The 18,303-nt window shown below is 37.8% G+C and overlaps 1 protein-coding gene across 1 annotated transcript; it reads left to right on the top strand.

The window, feature by feature from the left end:
• Positions 1-420: 420 nt before the first annotated feature.
• LOC116464416 (zinc finger protein 253) lies at positions 421-13,115 on the top strand (the record flags this gene model as incomplete). The annotated part of the gene is made up of 2 exons (XM_032147677.3): positions 421-516; positions 10,439-13,115. Coding segments are annotated over 2 exons (1,370 nt in total), but the record flags the coding sequence as incomplete, so codon positions are not given.
• Positions 13,116-18,303: the final 5,188 nt, after the last annotated feature.

Raw genomic sequence — 18,303 nt, 5'->3', positions numbered from 1 at the left:
TCTTTGCATAAAAGAGTTTCAGATGCCCCCTTTCCAGAAAATCTTCAGAATTTGTTTATTTAGAAAATAATTTCTTCAACAAGTTTAATCTTAATCCAAACTTTCCATATTCCTGAGTTGAGCTGTATTCTTCACTCTAAATTAATGGTAATTCCAGAAATTAGTGGCATAAAATATTGTTGCCCCCACCTGAAAATCTCATTGCCACCACCAATTTTTGATTCAGTAGTACCAGGTAGTAAAATTAAGAAACCTACAAATTGAAAGTATTTTCTAAATATTTAGAAATTTCTGTTATAAATTATTATTTTGCTATTAATTTACTGGAATATTTTATCACATCCTCTCTGCTGAGCACATTACTAGCTTGTAGTTGGAGAATATGAGCAAGATTCATGTTATTTATTTTTAATAAAACAGGTATTGTTGTCTCTAAGCCAGACCTGATCACCTGTCTGGAGCACGGAAAAAAACCTTTAACTATGGAGAGACATGAGATGATTGCCAAACCCCCAGGTAGGTACAAGTGAAAACGAATACAACAGACGACAGATAAAAGGTCCCAATGTCAAAGAGAAAGCCAGTCTTTAAAATGTGATCCTGGAAGCTGTGTTCCAAAGGAAATAGGTCCTGGGCAGCTGTTTTGTGTTTTTTTTTTTTAATTTTGCTCCCACAAAGGGGCATCTTCTGTCTTATGCTTTTAAATTCTCTAACAATTCTACTTCTCCTTTGGTGAGCTTCCTTCAAGTTCACAGTGAGAGCCAAAGTCCTCTTCATGGCATGTAAAAGACTGCGCGGGCTGGGCGTGGTGGCTCACACCTGTACTCCCAGAATATTGGGAGGCCAAGGCACGTGGATCACATGAGGTCAGAAGTCGTGATTAGCCTGACCAACATGGTGAAACTCCGTTTCTACTAAAAATACAAAAATTAGCTGGGCATGGTGGTGGGCACCTGTAATCCCAGCTACTTGGGAGGTTTGAGTCAGGAGAATCACTTGAACCTAGGAGGTGGATGTTGCAGTGAGCTGAGATCATGCCATCGCACTCCAGCCTGGGCAACAGAACGAGACTCCATCTCACAAAAAAAAAAGAGAGAGAGAGAGAGAGAGACTGCACAATCTGGCTGCTTTTCCATTGTTTTGGGGACACACAAATATCTGCATAATTTTGAGAAACTAAAACTATTTTTTTAAGTCCTCTTTTTGCATCAGGTCTGAAATGTGTGAGAATATTAGTTTATCTTGCATTTTTTTGTTTAGTTTTCTGCACAGTCCATTCTGTTTTTATTACTATAAAAGTCTTCAAATATAGTTTGAAATTATAAGTATGATATTCTTCTGCTTTGTTCCTTTTCCTCAAGATTGCTTTGGCTATTCAAAGTTTATTTTAGTTTCATGTAAATTTTAGAATTGAATTTTCCATTACTGTGAAAAAAATACCACTGCAATTCTGATAGGAAGTGTATTGAATCTATAGATCACTTTGGATAATATGGCACTTTATTAATATTTATTCTTTCAATCCAAAGACATAAAATATTTTAAAATTTATTTGGACCTTCCCTTTTTTATTGATTTTTTTATTGTAAAGGTTTTTTACATCCTTGGTTAATTTTTTTCTCTGAAATTTATTATTTAATGCTATAGTAAATAAGATTTTTTTCTCTATTTTATCAGATAGTTTGCTTTAAGTGTATGAAACTGTAGCTGGGCACAGTTTAAGTGTATGGAACCATAGCTGGGGGTGGTCTGCCATAGTACTAGATCACGCCTGTAATCCTAGCTCTTTGGGAGACCAAAGTGCATGGATCACCTGAGATCAGGAGTTCGAGACCAGCCTGACGAACGTAGAGAAACCCTGTCTCTACTGAAACTACAAAAATTCACTGGGCATGGTGGCGCATGCCTGTAATCCCAGCAACTCATTAGGCTGAGACAGGAGTATCACTTGAACCTGGAAGGCAGAGGTTGCAGTGAGCCGAGATCACCCCATTGCACTTCAGGCTGGGCAAAAGAGCTAGACTCCTTCTCAAAAAAATAAATAAATAAATAAATAAAGTGTATGGAACCATACATATACTTGTATGTTAATTTTATGTTTTGCTAATTTACTGACTGTATTTATTAGTTTAGGCAGGGTTTAATGTACTGTTTATGGTTTTTTAAATATATGATTGTATAATCTACAAACAGCAACTTTTTACTTATTTTTTTTTTTTCAATTTCAATGGATTTTCTTTATTTCTTTGACTAATTCTTCTGCCACATACTTCCAGTGCTACATTAAAATAGAAGCATTGGCTGGGCTCCCTGACTCACACCTGTAATCCCAGCACGTTGAGAGGGCAAGGCAGGTGGATCACCTGAGGTCGGGAGTTCGAGACAAGCCTGACCAATATGATGAAACCTCGTTTTTACTAAAAATACAAAAGTTAGCCAGGTGTGGTGACATGCACCTGTAATCCCAGCTCCTCAGGAGGCTGAGACAGGAGAATCGCTTGAATCCGGGAGGCGGAGGTTGCAGTGAGCTGAGATCACACCATTGCACTCCAGCCTGGGCAACAAGAGCGAAACTCTGTCTCAATTAAAAAAAAGAAGCATTGACAATGGGCACAATATAGTTTTGTATTGGTATCTAAATTTGATGGAGCAAACACCTCTTCAAGTTTTCATAAACTGATTTTAGAAGGTAAAGATCTTCTTTTATTGGGCCCTTAGGGTGATGAGATACTCTGAATTTTTAGTGAAGAGGGGTTATAGCTTGGTCACAAGGCTGCTGGGTCTGCATTTGGGTCCACCTTTAGTTGGCTTGTTACAGGGTCTTGGGTAGTTGTAATTCCATTTTATTTTTAGACAGACTGAATATCCTTTCAGGTTCAAGCAGTTCTAATGTCTCAGCATTGCAAGGAGCTGGGATTACAGGTGTGAGTCACTGTGTCTGGCCTTAGTGTAGGTTTCTTAACATCAGTTTATTGTGTCTTGGTTTTACTTTTGTATTACAGTTTTAGACAATTTGCAATTCTGTTTGTACACTTTAAGTCAATTTGAGGTTTAATTAAGAGATAAATTGCCGGGCACGGTGGCTCACGCCTGTAATCCCAACACTTTGGGAGGCTGAGGTGGGTGGATCACGAGGTCAGGAGTTCGAGACCAGCTTGGCCAACATAGTGAAACCCCGTCTCTACTAAAAATACAAAAAATTAGCTGGGCATGGTGGCGGGCACCTGTAATCCCAGCTACTTGGGAGGCTGAGGCAGGAGAATCGCTTGAACCTGGGAGGTGGAGGTTGCAGTGAGCCAAGATCACATGATTGCACTCCAGCCCAGGCAATAGTACGAGACTCTGTCTTGAAAAAAAAAAAAAAGATAAATTATGCATGTTTATTACAATCAGATTACATATGTATGTGTGTTTATCTATAAATATGACCCCAATTTTAGTTATGGCTTATCTTATATTCTTTCTTAGCTGATTTTCGATGGTAGTTTTATCTTAAGTGAGCAGTCATTGAGATAGTTTTATTTTTTCCATGTGTTTAATGATGAATATATATTTCCTTTTGTGAGAAAAACACTTTTGTGATTTGAAGATAATTTTCAAAAGGATTTATAATTCTGTATTTTTTTCTGTTTTTCTTTAAAACTTATTTTAAAAACACATAACATAAAATTTACTGTCTTAAATCTATTGAAGTGTACATTTCAGGGCCAAGCGTGGTTGTGGCTCTCCATAATCCCAGGATTTTGCGAGGCCAAGGCAGGAGGATCCCTGGAGCCTAAAAGTTTGAGAGCCGCCTGGGGAACATATGGAGACCTCTCTCTATAAAAAAATTTAATAATAGCCAAGCATGGCGGTGTGCACCTGTGGTCCCAGCTACTTGGGAGATTGAGAGGGAGTCAAAATTGTGCCACTACACTGCAGGTTGGGGGACAGAGTGAGACCCTGTCTCAAAAAAAAGTTGTTCATTTCAGGCATGTTAAGTATATTCACAGCTATGCAAAAGACTTCTAGAAACTTTACATCTTATAAAACTAAAACTTAATTCCCATTAAGTAACAACTGCTCGTTTTACCCTCTCTCCAGCCCTTGACAGACAAACCTTCAACTTTCTGTTTTATGATTTTTGACTACTTATGATACCTCATATAGCTGGGTGTGGTGGCTTACACCTGTAATCCCATCACTTTGGCAGGCTGAGGCAGGCGGATCACCTGAGATTGGGAGTTTGAGACCAGCCTGACCAACATGGAGAAACCCTGTCTCTACTAAAAATACAAAAAAATTAGCTGGGCATGGTGGCATATGCCTATAATCCCAGCTGCTCGGGAGGCTGAGATAGGAAAATCGCTTGAACCTGGGAGGTGGAGGTTGTAGTGAGCCAAGATCGGGCCATTGCACACTCCAGCCTGGTCAACAAGAGTGAAACTCCATCTCAAAAAAAAAAAAAAAAAGATATCTCATATAAGTGGAATCATATAGTATCCATAATTTTGTTACTGGTTTAATTCAGGTGACATAATATTCTCAATCTTCATCTTAAAATGTGACAAGATTGTTATTTTTAAGGTGGAATAATATTCCATCATATGTATATGTTACATTTTTGATATGTTTATAAATCAAGAGACATCTGGGTTGCTTCAGCCTTTTGACTTTTGTGAATACTGGTACAATAAACATATATTTTCAAATATGTCTTCCAGGTCCTGTGTTACATATTTTGTTTCTTTTGTTGTTTGTTATTTTTATTTTTATTTTTTTTTGAGATTGAGTCTCCCGCTGTCACCCAGGCTGGAGTGTAGTCGTGCAATCTTGGCACACTGCAACCTCTGCCTTTGGGGTTCAAGCAATTCTCGTACCTCAGCCTCCCAAGTTCCTGGGATTACAGGTGCACGTAACATCACCCATCTAGTTTTTGTATTTTTAGTAGACATGGTGTTTCACCATGGTGGCCAGGCTGGTTTTGAACTTCTGACCTCAGATGATCTCGGCCTCCCAGTGTGCTATGATTACAGGCTTGAGCCACTGCACCTCGCCTGTGTTACATATTTTAGATAAAGATTTATAAATGCGGAACATTTCTAACATTTTTAAATAATGGCTGCATCATTATTTTCCACCAGCAGTCAACATGGGTTTCATTTTTATTGCATCATCAACAGATTTGGCGTATTAAAAAAAATTATAGTGGCCATTCTAATGGGTGTGAAGTGATTTTGTTTGTTATGTTTCTTTTTTCATTTCTCTACAAATTAGTAATTTTGTGTGTGCTTTCAAATGCATTTTCCCATTTTGTGTATTTTTTTGAGGAAAATTTGTCCATTTCTAAATCAAGTTATTCAAATTTACTGTTTTAAGAGTCATTTATATATTTTGAATATTAACTCCTTTAACAAGTAATATGTAAATGTTTTCAGCTATTTTCTAAGGGACGTTGTCACTCCTGACATTTTTTTCTTTTGGAAATTTTGAAGTATAGTGTAGTTAAACTTTTTTGTTCTTTTATTTGTTGCTCAAACATTTAATGTCGTACCTAAGAAAATGGTGCCAAGACCAATGTCATGTCTTTTTTGTATTTTTTCTTTCTTTCTTTCTTTTTTTTTTGAGACGGAGTCTTGCTCTGTCACCCAGGCTGGAGTGCAGTAGCGCAATCTCAGCTCACTGCAAGCTCTGCCTCCTGGGTTCACGCCATTCTCCTGCCTCAGCCTCCCAAGTAGCTGCGACTACAGGCGCCCGCCACCATGCCCGGCTACGTTTTTTGTATTTTTAGTAGAGACGGGGTTTCACCGTGTTAGCCAGGATGGTCTCGATCTCCTGACCTCATGATCCGCCCGCCTTAGCCTCCCGAAGTGCTGGGATTACAGGCATCAGCCACCGTGCCCGGCTTGTTTTGTATTTTTTCTAAAAGATTTGTTTATTTTGTCCAAGTATTTTATTTAAAATATATATATATTTTTTTATTTTTTATTTTTATTTTTTTTTTGAGACGGAGTCTTGCTCTATCGCCCAGGCTGGAGTGCAGTGGCGCGATCTCGGCTCACTGCAAGCTCCGCCTCCCGGGTTCACGCCATTCTCCTGCCTCAGCCTCCGGAGTAGCTGGGACTACAGGCGCCCGCCATTGCGCCCGGCTGATTTTTTTTTGTATTTGTAGTAGAGACGGGGTTTCACGTGTTAGCCAGGATGGTCTCGATCTCCTGACCTCATGATCCGCCCGTCTCGGCCTCCCAAAGTGCTGGGATTACAAGCGTAAGCCACCGCGCCCGGCCCTAAAATATATTTTTGTATCATTCAAGGAAATAATCCAACTTTATCAGTGTTGATACTGTAGCTTTTAACTGTTGTATTGACATCTTTGAACAATGAAATTTTTTTTTTTTTTTTTTTTTTGAGACAGAGTCTGGCTCTCTCACCCAGGCTGGAGTGCAGTGGCGCGATCTCGGCTCACTGCAAGCTCCGCCTCCCGGGGTCAGGCCATTCTCCTGCCTCAGCCTCTCCGAGTAGCTGGGACTACAGGCGCCCGCCACCACGCCCGGCTAATTTTTTGTATTTTTAGTAGAGACGGGGTTTCACCGTGGTCTGGATCTCCTGGACCTCGTGATCCACCCGCCTCGGCCTCCCGAAGTGCTGGGATTACAAGCGTGAGCCACCGCGCCCGGCCATATTTATTTATTTATGTATTTATTTATTTTCTTTTGTGACGGAATTTCACTCTTGTTGCTCAGGCTGAAGTGCTGTGGTGCGGTCTCAGCTCACTGCAACCGATGCTTCCCGGGTTCAAGCGATTTTCCTGCCTCAGCCTTCTGAGTAGCTGGGATTAAAGGCATCTGCCACCACACCTGGCTAATTTTTTTGTATTTTTACTGGTGACGGGATTTCACCATGATGGCCGGGCTGGTCTTGAATGCCTGACCTCAGGTGATCTATATATTGTCCTTCTTTGTCTTTTTGAAGTTTTGACTTAAAGTACATTTTATAAAATATGACAGTTTTTGACTTAAGATGTAGCTTGTGTAATATTATTTTGACCTGTTCTGCTCTCATTTTGTTAATATTTACATGAAATTTCTACTTCCGTCTTGCCACTTTCAGTCTTTGTCATTAGACCTCAGGTGACTTGTAGAAATGCAAGTTGGATCTTGATTTTTTTTTTTTTTTTTAGAAGAAGTCTCACTCTGCCACTCAGACTGCAGACTTCTTCAAGTGATTCTCCTACCTCAGCCTCCTGAGTAGCTGGGATTACAGGCATGCACCACCATGCCTGGCTAATTTTTGTATTTTTAGTAGAGATGGGGTTTCACCATGCTAGTCAGGCTGATTAAATTTTTTAATAAACCTTTTTATTGAAAGTATGTTTCTTGACTGGAAAGATAATTATATATATTTAAATAGTTTTCTGAAAGAGAAAAACTAATGTTATTTATTTATTTATTTTGAGACGGAATCTTGGTCTGTCACTCAGGCTGGAGTGAAATGGTACAATCTTGGCTCACTGCAACCTCTGCCTCCAAGGTTCAAGTAATTCTCCTGTCTCAGCCTCCTGTGTAGCTGGGATTTCAGGCACCCACCACCATGCCTGGCTAATTTTTGGTATTTTTAGTAGAGATGGGGTTATGCCATGTTGGCCAGGCTGGTCTTGGACTCCTGACCTCTGGTGATTCATCTGCCTTGGCCTCCCAGTGTGCTGGGATTACAGGTGTGAGCGACTGCGCCTGGCCAATGTTATTTTATTAATTGTTTTATTTGACTCTTTTATCTTTGTCTCTTTTTCTCTGTTTTTTTGTGTTTTTTTTTTATTTTTGTATTATATGCTTTTAATTTTTTTTCTTATTTTCTTTTGTGTATCTAGGCAGATATTTTCTTAGTGGTATCTAGGGGATTACATAAAACCTCTAAAAGATCCAACAATATACTTTAATGCAGTAAAAAATTAACTTCAGTTGCATGCAAAAATTCTTCATTACATCTGCCTTCAACTTTGTTATTGATTTTGCTAATTCTACTTTATATGTTATATATTCATTAACAAAGGTTATAATAATTCCTCTACTTCTATCTTTTGCATTTTAGAGAATAACTAAAAGTGTTTTCTGTGCCATTATGATAAGAAGTAAGGAATTCTATTTTTGTGTATGTGCATATCTTTTCCAGAAAGTTATGTATTTTCATATGATCATGTGTTGTTTTCTTGTATTACGTTATTTTCAGTGGAAGAAACTTCTTTCAGCATCTTTGATAGGTAGGGCATATGCAGTGCCAATATACTTTCTTAGGATTTGGTTATTTTGGAAGGACTCCTTTTTATATGGTAGTACGATTTTGCTGATGGTAATATTTTCTGCAAAAATTTTTTTTGATAAATTCACTGGTTATCTTATAAGACTATGCTTATAAATGACACATCATTTTTATCTTGCAGCACCCAAAATTCTCTTCTTATCTGTGATTTTTGAAATTTTGCTTTTAGGTGTGTTTGTGATAAATATCTTTTTGTGTATCCTGGTTTGTTCAGCTTCTTCATATTTACATTATTTTTTCTTTTAAGAAATTTTTATTTTTTGTATTTTTTATATCCACAATTTTTGTTTTTTTTCTATTTTAATATTTTTTCTTGTTATCCTCATTTTTCCGATCTTCAGTAGTGGTCTGTGTTCCTATTTCACTTACTGAATATCATTCAATTTCTTTTATGTAATTTATTTATTTATTTATTTTCTGAGACAGAGTCTCACTCTATCATCCAGGCTAGAGTGCAGTGGCATGATCTTGGCTCACTGCAACCTACCCCTCCCAGGTTCAAGTGAGTCTCCTGCCTCACTCTCCCAGTAGCTGGGATTACAGGTGCATACTGCCACATTTGGCTGATTTTTGTATTTTTAGTAGAGATAGGCTTTCACTCTGTTGGCCAGGCTGATCTTGAACTCTTGACCTCAAATGGTCCACCCACCCCAGCCTCTCAAAGTGCTGGGATTACAGGCATGAGCCACTGTTCCTGTCCTATTTTGTTTTTTTTTGAGACAGCCTTGCTCTGTTGCCCAGCCTGGCCAGCAGCGGTACAGTCACTCACTGCAACCTTCCCGTCTTGGGTTCAAGCAATTCTTGTGTGTCAGTTTCCTAAGTGGCTGGGATTACAGGCACATGCCACCATACCCAGCTAATTTTTGTATTTTTAGTAGTTACAGGGTTTCACCATGTTGGCCAGGCTGGTCTCAAACTCCTGACCTCATGTGATTTTCCTACCTTGGCTTCCCAATGTGTTAGAATTACAGGAATGAGCTTCCAAGCTTGGCCTGTTCAATTTATTCTGAATTTTAAAAATTACTTTATACACTTTTTATGGTCACTTTTGAAAATTTTATAATTTTTTTGATGGGCCATGTTGCCCAAATATTTTGTGTACATTGTAATCTTTGATTGAGATTCAGGCATTAACAAAAAGCTACCTGTTCCAATCTTTATAATATAGTTTTGTCCTTGTGTAGTCTGAAATCAATTGTTTTGGCTAGAGATTCTGGGAGTTTCTCAAACACAGAGTCTCACTCTCTTACCTAGGCTGGAGAGCAGTGGCATAATCTTAGCTCACTACAATCTTCGTCTCCACAGTTGGAGCAATTCTGCCTCAGCCTTCAGGTAGCTAGGATTACAGGTACCTGTTACCATGCCTGGCTAATTTTCTGTATTTTTAGTTGAGATAGGGTTTCACCATGTTGGTCAGGCTGGTCTCAGTCTCCTCACCTTAGGTGATCCACCTGCCTTGCCTTATCAAAGTGCTGGGGTTACAGGCATTAGCCATCATGCCTGGCCAACAATTTAATTTTTTTTTTTTTGAGATGGCATCTCGCTCTGTTGCCCAGACTGGAGTGCAGTAGTGCAATCTTGGCTCACTGCAGGCTTTGCCTCCCTGGTTCAAGCAATTCTCTGCCACAGCCTCCCAAGTAGCTGGGATTAAATGTGCCCGCCACCATGCCTGGCTAATTTTTTCTATTTTTAGTAGAGACAAGGTTTCACCATCTTGACCAGGCTTGTCTTGAACTCCTGACCTCATGATCCACCCACCTCAGCCTCCCAAAGTGCTGTGATTACAGGCATAAGCCACCATGCCCAACTGGCAATTTACTTTTAAAAGCACAATGTTATACTGGGCAGCAGGAAGAGCTGTGTCGGGTATAACTAACAGAGCTTTCTTTTTCTTCTATGTGGCTATTTGCATTCTGCTCACCTGGGGCCCTTCACACACTTAACTCATTTATAAATTTTTTACAATTTTATTTTTGTCAGTATGTTTTTGTTACATTTATATGTCTAGGAAGAAGTTAGAACTGGTGGTATTTTGCTATGTCATCTTGCTTATGTAGTTTGTATAATTTTATAGGTTAGATTTGTAATGTATATTTATCTGAGTCTAGCAATTGAAGTAATGTGTTTTTATTGTTTCTTTTAGTTATGAGTTCTCATTTTGCCCAAGACCTTTGGCCAGAGAACATACAAGATTCTTTCCAAATAGGGATGCTGAGAAGATATGAAAAATGCAGACATGACAATTTACAGTTAAAAAAAGGCTGTAAAAGCGTGGGTGAGCATAAGGCGCACAAAGGAGGTTATAATGGACTTAACCAATGTTTGACAACCACCCAGAAAAAAATATTTCAATGTGATAAATATGGAAAAGTCTTTCATAAGTTTTCAAATTCAAACACATATAAGATAAGACATACTGGAATAAATCTTTTCAAATGTATAATATGTGGCAAAGCTTTTAAACGGTCCTCAACCCTTACTACGCATAAGAAAATTCATACTGGAGAGAAACCTTACAGATGTGAAGAATGTGGCAAAGCTTTTAACCAATCTGCAAACCTTACTACACATAAAAGAATTCATACCGGAGAGAAACCCTACAGATGTGAAGAATGTGGCAAAGCCTTTAAGCAGTCCTCAAACCTTACTACACATAAGAAAATTCATACTGGAGAGAAACCCTACAAATGTGAAGAATGTGGCAAAGCCTTCAACCGATCCACAGACCTTACTACACATAAGATAGTTCATACTGGAGAGAAACCTTACAAATGTGAAGAATGTGGCAAAGCCTTTAAGCACCCCTCACACGTTACTACACATAAGAAAATTCATACTAGAGGGAAACCCTACAAATGTGAAGAATGTGGCAAATCCTTTAAGCACTGCTCTAACCTTACTATACATAAGAGAATTCATACAGGAGAGAAGCCCTACAAATGTGAAGAATGTGGCAAAGCTTTTCACCTATCCTCACACCTTACTACACATAAGATACTTCATACTGGAGAGAAACCCTACAGATGTAGAGAATGTGGCAAAGCTTTTAACCATTCCACAACCCTTTTTTCACATGAGAAAATTCATACTGGAGAGAAACCCTACAAATGTGATGAATGTGGCAAAACCTTTACCTGGCCGTCAATCCTCTCCAAACATAAAAGAACTCATACTGGAGAGAAACCCTACAAATGTGAAGAATGTGGCAAATCCTTTACTGCATCCTCAACTCTAACTACACATAAGAGAATTCATACTGGAGAGAAACCTTACAAATGTGAAGAATGTGGCAAAGCTTTTAACTGGTCCTCAGACCTTAATAAACATAAGAAAATTCATATTGAACGAAAACCCTACATAGTGAAGAATGTGACAAATCTTTTAAATGTTCCTCCACTTTTAATTAGCATAAGATAATTCATACTGGAGGGAAACCCTATGAATGTGATGAATGTGGGAAAGCCTTTAACCAGCCCTGGACTCTGGCTAAATATGAGAATTTATATGGAACATAAACCCTACAAATATTGAGAATGTGACAAAGCTTTTTAAGGAAGTTCTCAACCCTTATTACACATAATTCATACCAAACAGAAACCCTACAGGTGTGAAGAATGTGGCAAAACCCATAACAAGTTCTCAATTCCTTTTTTTTTTTTTTCGAGATGGAGTTTCACTCTTGTCACCAAGGCTGGAGTGCAATGACATGATCTCGGCTCACTGCAACCTCTGCCTCCTGGGTTTAAGCCATTTTTCTGCCTCAGCCTCCCAAGTAGCTGGGATTACAGGTGCCCAACACCATGCCTGGCTAATTTTTTGTATTTTTAGTAGAGATGAGGTTTCACAATGTCGGCCAGGCTGGTCTCGAACTCCTGACCTCAGGTAATCCACCTGCCTTGGCCTTCCAAAGTGCTGGGGTTACAGGCGTGAGCCACCATGCCTGGCTACAAGTTCTTAATTCTTAAGAGACATGGTGATAATTCATGCTGAAGAGGAAATCTAGAAACCTGAAAGATGCGACAGTGCTTTTACCAACACCTCCAAATTTCCTGTACATAAAAATAAATTATACTAGTGTAATACCCTAGAAATGTATAAAATGTGACAAAGCCCTTATATGATTGTCATACATGATTGTAGGTGATATAATTCATACTTCCAAAACTCCTATAAGTGTGAAGAATGTGGCAAGATATTTTTAGTGCTTATACCTTATTTCACAGGAAAGCTCTTATCCTTGAGAAAAATTGTACAAATACAAAGAATATGGAAAAACCATTAATGCCTACTCACATCTTACTGAACAGAAGAAGGTTCTTAGTTAATAAAGCATTAAAAGCGCAATTACTGTCAAAAAATCTTTCAGAAAATAGAAGTCTTTAAAGTGAAGAATGTTTATTCTGAAGACAGGCATTACAAATATAAAGGGGGTCGTAGTGCCTTTACTTGTGTCACAGATCTTAGTGCACACATTTAGTACTAGAGGAAAACCCTGAAGCAGTTGCTCAAGCTTTGTTTGAGGGAATCAAGGGAATTTATATTGAGAATAGTACTGCAAATGTAATGAATGGAAAGACTTTTTTTCTTTTCCAAAAACTACAGCTTAGAAAACACCAGAGGGTTTATACCAAAATATATTTTTGCAGATGCAGTAAATACGAAAAAATATTTAATTCAAAATTGATTCTATGTAAATATCAGAGAATTTTCCATAGAATAATTAAGGTGCAGACACTTCAGACATTACATTAAATCAGAATGTTCAGTATAAAAACTAATCCACAGCTACAGATGTTAGATAAATTATTTCTATATAATAATAAAGTGGATTTTTGAAGCACTGTAATTACATTGAAAGTATACTTGTTTTCTTGAAAAAATTTTTTTGAAAAGTGAATAATGATATAATACAGCTTTCACATTGCTTTATGTTGTTATTTTATTCCTATTGTATTCACATGTGAAAGCATGTGATCAATTGTTGTTGCATTGGAGATATTAGAGATTGTTTTTTATTAGTTGGGCATTATGTATGACCTTTTCTATAAAAGAGTAAGGACATTAAAATGTAAGATGCATGATGAAAATATAAGGGAGAGGCTCTTCGTAGTTAACTGATATTAAGTAATGTGTAAGCTGGGGGTTCATGTTCTCATTTGTATAATCCCATCCTATGACTTAATGTTGATGCTTTGAATGTCTTTTGGATGGTCTAACCTACATTAACATGTATGCAGAACATCTTAAAACTTTTTTCAAAAATCATAATGAAATATTTTATTAATAAACAAAGATAAAAAATAAGGTGGGGTTTCAGAGTAATGCTTTTCTACATTATAGTGAGAGAAAGAAATTATTAATTATAGTTAAAAATATTAAAATACAGCCAGATATATTTATTAGTTTAGACAGGTTTTAATATAATGTTTATGGTTTTTTAAATATAAAGTTGTATGGGATGGGCGCAGTGGCTCATGCCTGTAATCCTAGCACTTTGGGATGCTGAGGCAGATGGATCACTTGAGGTCAGGAGATTGAGACCAGCCTGACCAACATGGAGAAACCCCATCTCTACTAAAAATACAAAAATTTACTGGGCATGATGGCACATGCCTGTAATTCCAGCTATTCAGGAGGCTGAGGCAAGAGAATTGCTTGAACCTGGGAGTTCTCGGACCTGAAGTGATCCGCCCACCTTGGCCTCCCAAAGTGCTGGGATTACAAGCATGAGCCACCGCACCCTGCCTATTTTTTTCTTATTGAAATTTATTATTAGTATTTGTGGGTATATTGTATGTGTATATATTTATGCCTTTTATGGTATATTTTGATTCAGGCATACAATATGTAGAAATTGCATTAGGGTAAATAAGATATCCATCACCTCTAGCATTTATCATTTGTATTACAAACTGTAATTATACACTTTTAGTGCATGATTTAGTGAAGCAGGTGGATTGCCTGAGGTCAGAAGTTCAAGATCAGCCTGGCCAACATGGTGAAACCCCATCTCTACTAAAAATACAAAAATTAGCTGGACATGGTCGCGCACACCTGGAGGCTGAGGCAGGATAATCGCTTGAACCCCGGAGGGAAGGTTGCAGTGAGCTGAGATCACACCACTGCACTCTAGCTTGGGTGACAGAGCGAGACTCCATCTCAAAAAAAGAGAAATATAAAAAAAATCTTACATTTCTGAGTCCTGAAAAGTTATTAATAAATATTTGTTATATAGTTTTATTTGAACATGTAGTCTCTCTGCCTGCAAACATACAGACTTTTAGTGGTAATTTACATAGAGTTAACTATACACAAATTACTCTGAAGATAAACCTTAGGTGTAAGAAAATTATGAAGTAAGTGTGTTTGTGTGTGTGTTTGTACATATTCTCAGAAGAACAATTATTCAAACAAAACAAATTGTTTTAATAGGGTGACTAATAGAAAACTAAACATCTCAAAAATGCTGAAAGCAAATCTATATGCTTTGTCTTGAATTTATTAATGTAAAATTTTATGGCTTATGGTTCGGATTCTTCCCAGAATCTGCCTATTAAAGCACAGGCAACTTTCTCTCCAGAAATAACACTCCTGAGTTTAACAATAAAAGCCCTTTTTGAAAAGAAAAAAAAATAATCTTTTTAACATTTATATTAATAAAAATTTGACTAAAATTGAATAATTGGGTATGTTTTTATTGTTCTTGTGTGTGTGAATGTATAAAATGGTACAAAAAATAATTTAAGCCAGAAAAAAGGTTAGTTAATATTTATAATGAATAAAACTGGAAAGTAGTTATTTTTTTTTAGTCTGTTACTTGTGATTATTTTATTTTATTATTATTATACTTTAAGTGTACATGTGCACAAGATGCAGGTTTGATACATAAGTATACATGTACCATGTTGGTTTGCTGCACCCATCAACTCATTTACATTAGGTATTTCTCCTAATGCTATCATTCCCCCAGCCCCCCACCCCCCAACAGGTCCCGGTGTGTGATGTTCCCCACTCTATGTCCAAGTGCCGAGTTCAGTTCCCACCTATGAATGAGAACAGGCAGTGTTTGGTTTTCTGCCTTTGTGATAGTTTGCTGAGAATGATGGTTTCCAGCTTCATCCATGTCCCTGCAAAGGACATGAACTCATCCTTTTTTATGGTTACATAGTATTCAATGGTGTATATTTGCCACATTTTCTTAATCCAGTCTATCATTGATGGACATTCGGGTTGGTTCCAAGTCTCTGCTATTGTGAATAGGGCCACAATAAACATATGTGTGCATGTGTCTTTATAGTAGCATGATTTATTTTAATTAGATCCCATTTGTCTATTTTGGCTTTTGTTGCTATTGCTTTTGGTGTTTTTGTCATGAAGTCCTTGCCCATGCCTATGTCCTGAATGGTATTGCCTGGGTTTTCTTCGAGGGTTTTTATGGTTTTAGGTCTAATACTTAAGTTTTTAATCCATCTTGGGTTCATTTTTGTATAAAGTGTAAGGAAGGGATCCAGTTTTAGCTTTCTACATATGGCTAGCCAGTTTTCCCAGCACCATTTATTAAATAGGAAATCCTTCCCCATTTCTTGTTTTTGTCAGGTTTGTCAAAGATCAGATGGTTGTAGATGTGTGGTGTTATTTCTGAGGACTCTGTTCTGTTCTATTGGTCTATATATCTGTTTTGGTACCAGTACCCTGCTGTTCTGGTTACTGTAGCCTTGTAGTATAGTTTGAAGTCAGGTAGTGTAATGCCTCCAGCTTTGTTCTTTTTGCTTAGGATTGTCTTGGCTATATGAGCTCATTTTTAGTCCCATATGAACTTTAAATTAGTTTTTTTCCAATTCTGTGAAGAGAGTCGTTGGTAGGTTGATGGGGATGGCATTGAATCTATAAATTTCATGATATTGATCCTTCCTATCCATGAGCATGGAATATTCTTCCATTGATTTGTGTCCTCTTTTATTTCATTGAGCAGTGGTTTTTTAGCTCTCCTTGAAGAGGTCCTTCACATCCTTTGTAAGTTGGATTCCTAGGTATTTTATTCTCTTTGTACCAATTGTGAATGGGAGTTCACTCATGATTTGGCTCTCTGTTATTGGTGTATAGGAATGCTTGTGATTTTTGCACATTGATTTTGTATCCTGAGACTTTGCTGAAGTTGGTTATCAGCTTAAGGAGACTTTGGGCTGAGATGATGGGGTTTTCTAAATATACAATCATGTCATCTGCAAACAGGGACAATTTGACTTCCTCTTTTCCTAATTGAATACCCTTTATTTCTTTCTCTTACCTGATTACCCTGGCCAGAACTTCCAACAGTATGTTGAATATTGGTGAGAGAGGGCATCCTTGTCTTGTGCTGGTTTTCAAAGTGAATGCTTCTAGTTTTGCCCATTCAGTATGATATTGGCTGTGGGATTGTCATAAATAGCTCTTATTATTTTCAGATACGTTCGATCAATACCTAGTTTATTGAGAGTTTTTAGCAAGAAGGCTGTTGAATTTTGTTAAAGGCCTTTTCGGCATCTATTGATATAATGTGGTTTTTGTCGTTGGTTCTGTTTATGTGATGGATTACGTTTATTGATTTGCCTATGTTGAACCAGACTTGCTTCCCAGGGACTAAGCCAACTTGATGAGCTTTTTGACGTGCTGCTGGATTTGGTTTGCCAGTATTTTATTGAGGATTTTTGCATTAATGTTCATCAGGGATATTGGTCTAAAATTCTCTTTTTTGTTGTGTCTCTGCCAGGCTTTGGTATCAGGATGATGCTGGCCTCATAAAATGAGTTACAGAGGATTCTCTGTTTTTCTATTGATTGGAATAGTTTCTGAAGGAATGGTACCAGCTCCTCTTTGTACCTCTGGTAGAATTTGGCTGTGAATCTGTCTGGTCCTGGACTTTTTTTGGTTGGTAGGCTATTAATTATTGCCTTGGCCAGGCACAGTGGCTCATGCCTGTAATCCCAGCACTTTGGGAGGCCAAGGCAAGCAGATCACGAGCTCAGGAGATTGAGACCATCCTGGCTAACACGGTGAAACCCTGTCTCTACTAAAAATACAATAAATTAGCTGGGCATGGTGGCACGTGCCAGTAATCCCAGCTACTCGGGAGGCTGAGGCAGGAGAATCACTTGAACCTGGGAGGCAGAGGTTGCAGTGAGCCGAAATCACAACACTGCACTCCAGCCTGCGTGACAGAGTGACACACCATCTCAAAAAAAAAGAAAAAAATTACTGCCGCAATTTCAGAGCCTGTTACTGGTCTATTCAGAGATTTAACTTCTTCCTGGTTTAGTCTTGGGAGGGTGTATGTGTCCAGGAATTTATCCATTTCTTCTAGATTTTCTAGTTTATTTGAGTAGAGGTGTTTATAGTGTTCTCTGATGGTAGTTTGTATTTCTGTGGGATCGGTGGTGATATCCCCTTTATCATTTTTTATTGCATCTATTTGATTCTTCTCTCTTTTCTTCTTTATTAGTCTTGGTAGCAGTCTATCAATATTATTGATCTTTTCAAAAAAACAGCTCTTGAATTCGTTGATTTTTTGAAGGGTTTTTGTGTCTCTCTTTCAGTTCTTCTCTGATCTTGGTTATTTCTTGCCTTCTGCTAACTTTTAAATTTGTTTGCTCTTGCTTGTCTAGTTCTTTTAATTGTGATGTTAGGGTGTCGATTTTAGATCTTTCCTGCTTTCTCTTGTGGGCATTTAGTGCTATAAATTTCCCTCTACACACTGCTTTAAATGTGTCCCAGAGATTCTGGTATGTTTTGTCTTTGTTCTCATTGGTTTCAAGGAACATCTTTATTTCTGTCTTCAATTCTTTATTTACCCAGTAGTCATTCAGAAGAAGGTTGTTCAGTTTCCATATAGTTGTGCAGTTTTGAGTGAGCTCTAATTTGATTGCACTGTGTTCTTAATCCTGAGTTCTGGTTTGTTTGCACTGTGGTCTGAGAGACAGTTTGTTGTGATTTCTGTTCTTTTACATTTGCCGAGGAGTGCTTTACTTCCAA

Source organism: Hylobates moloch, unplaced genomic scaffold (assembly GCF_009828535.3).
Source record: "Hylobates moloch isolate HMO894 unplaced genomic scaffold, HMol_V3 SCAFFOLD_636, whole genome shotgun sequence".
Classification (NCBI taxonomy): Eukaryota; Metazoa; Chordata; class Mammalia; order Primates; family Hylobatidae; genus Hylobates; species Hylobates moloch.
Note: the sequence above shows the minus strand (reverse complement) of the source record. Positions and strands in the feature narration are given on the sequence as shown.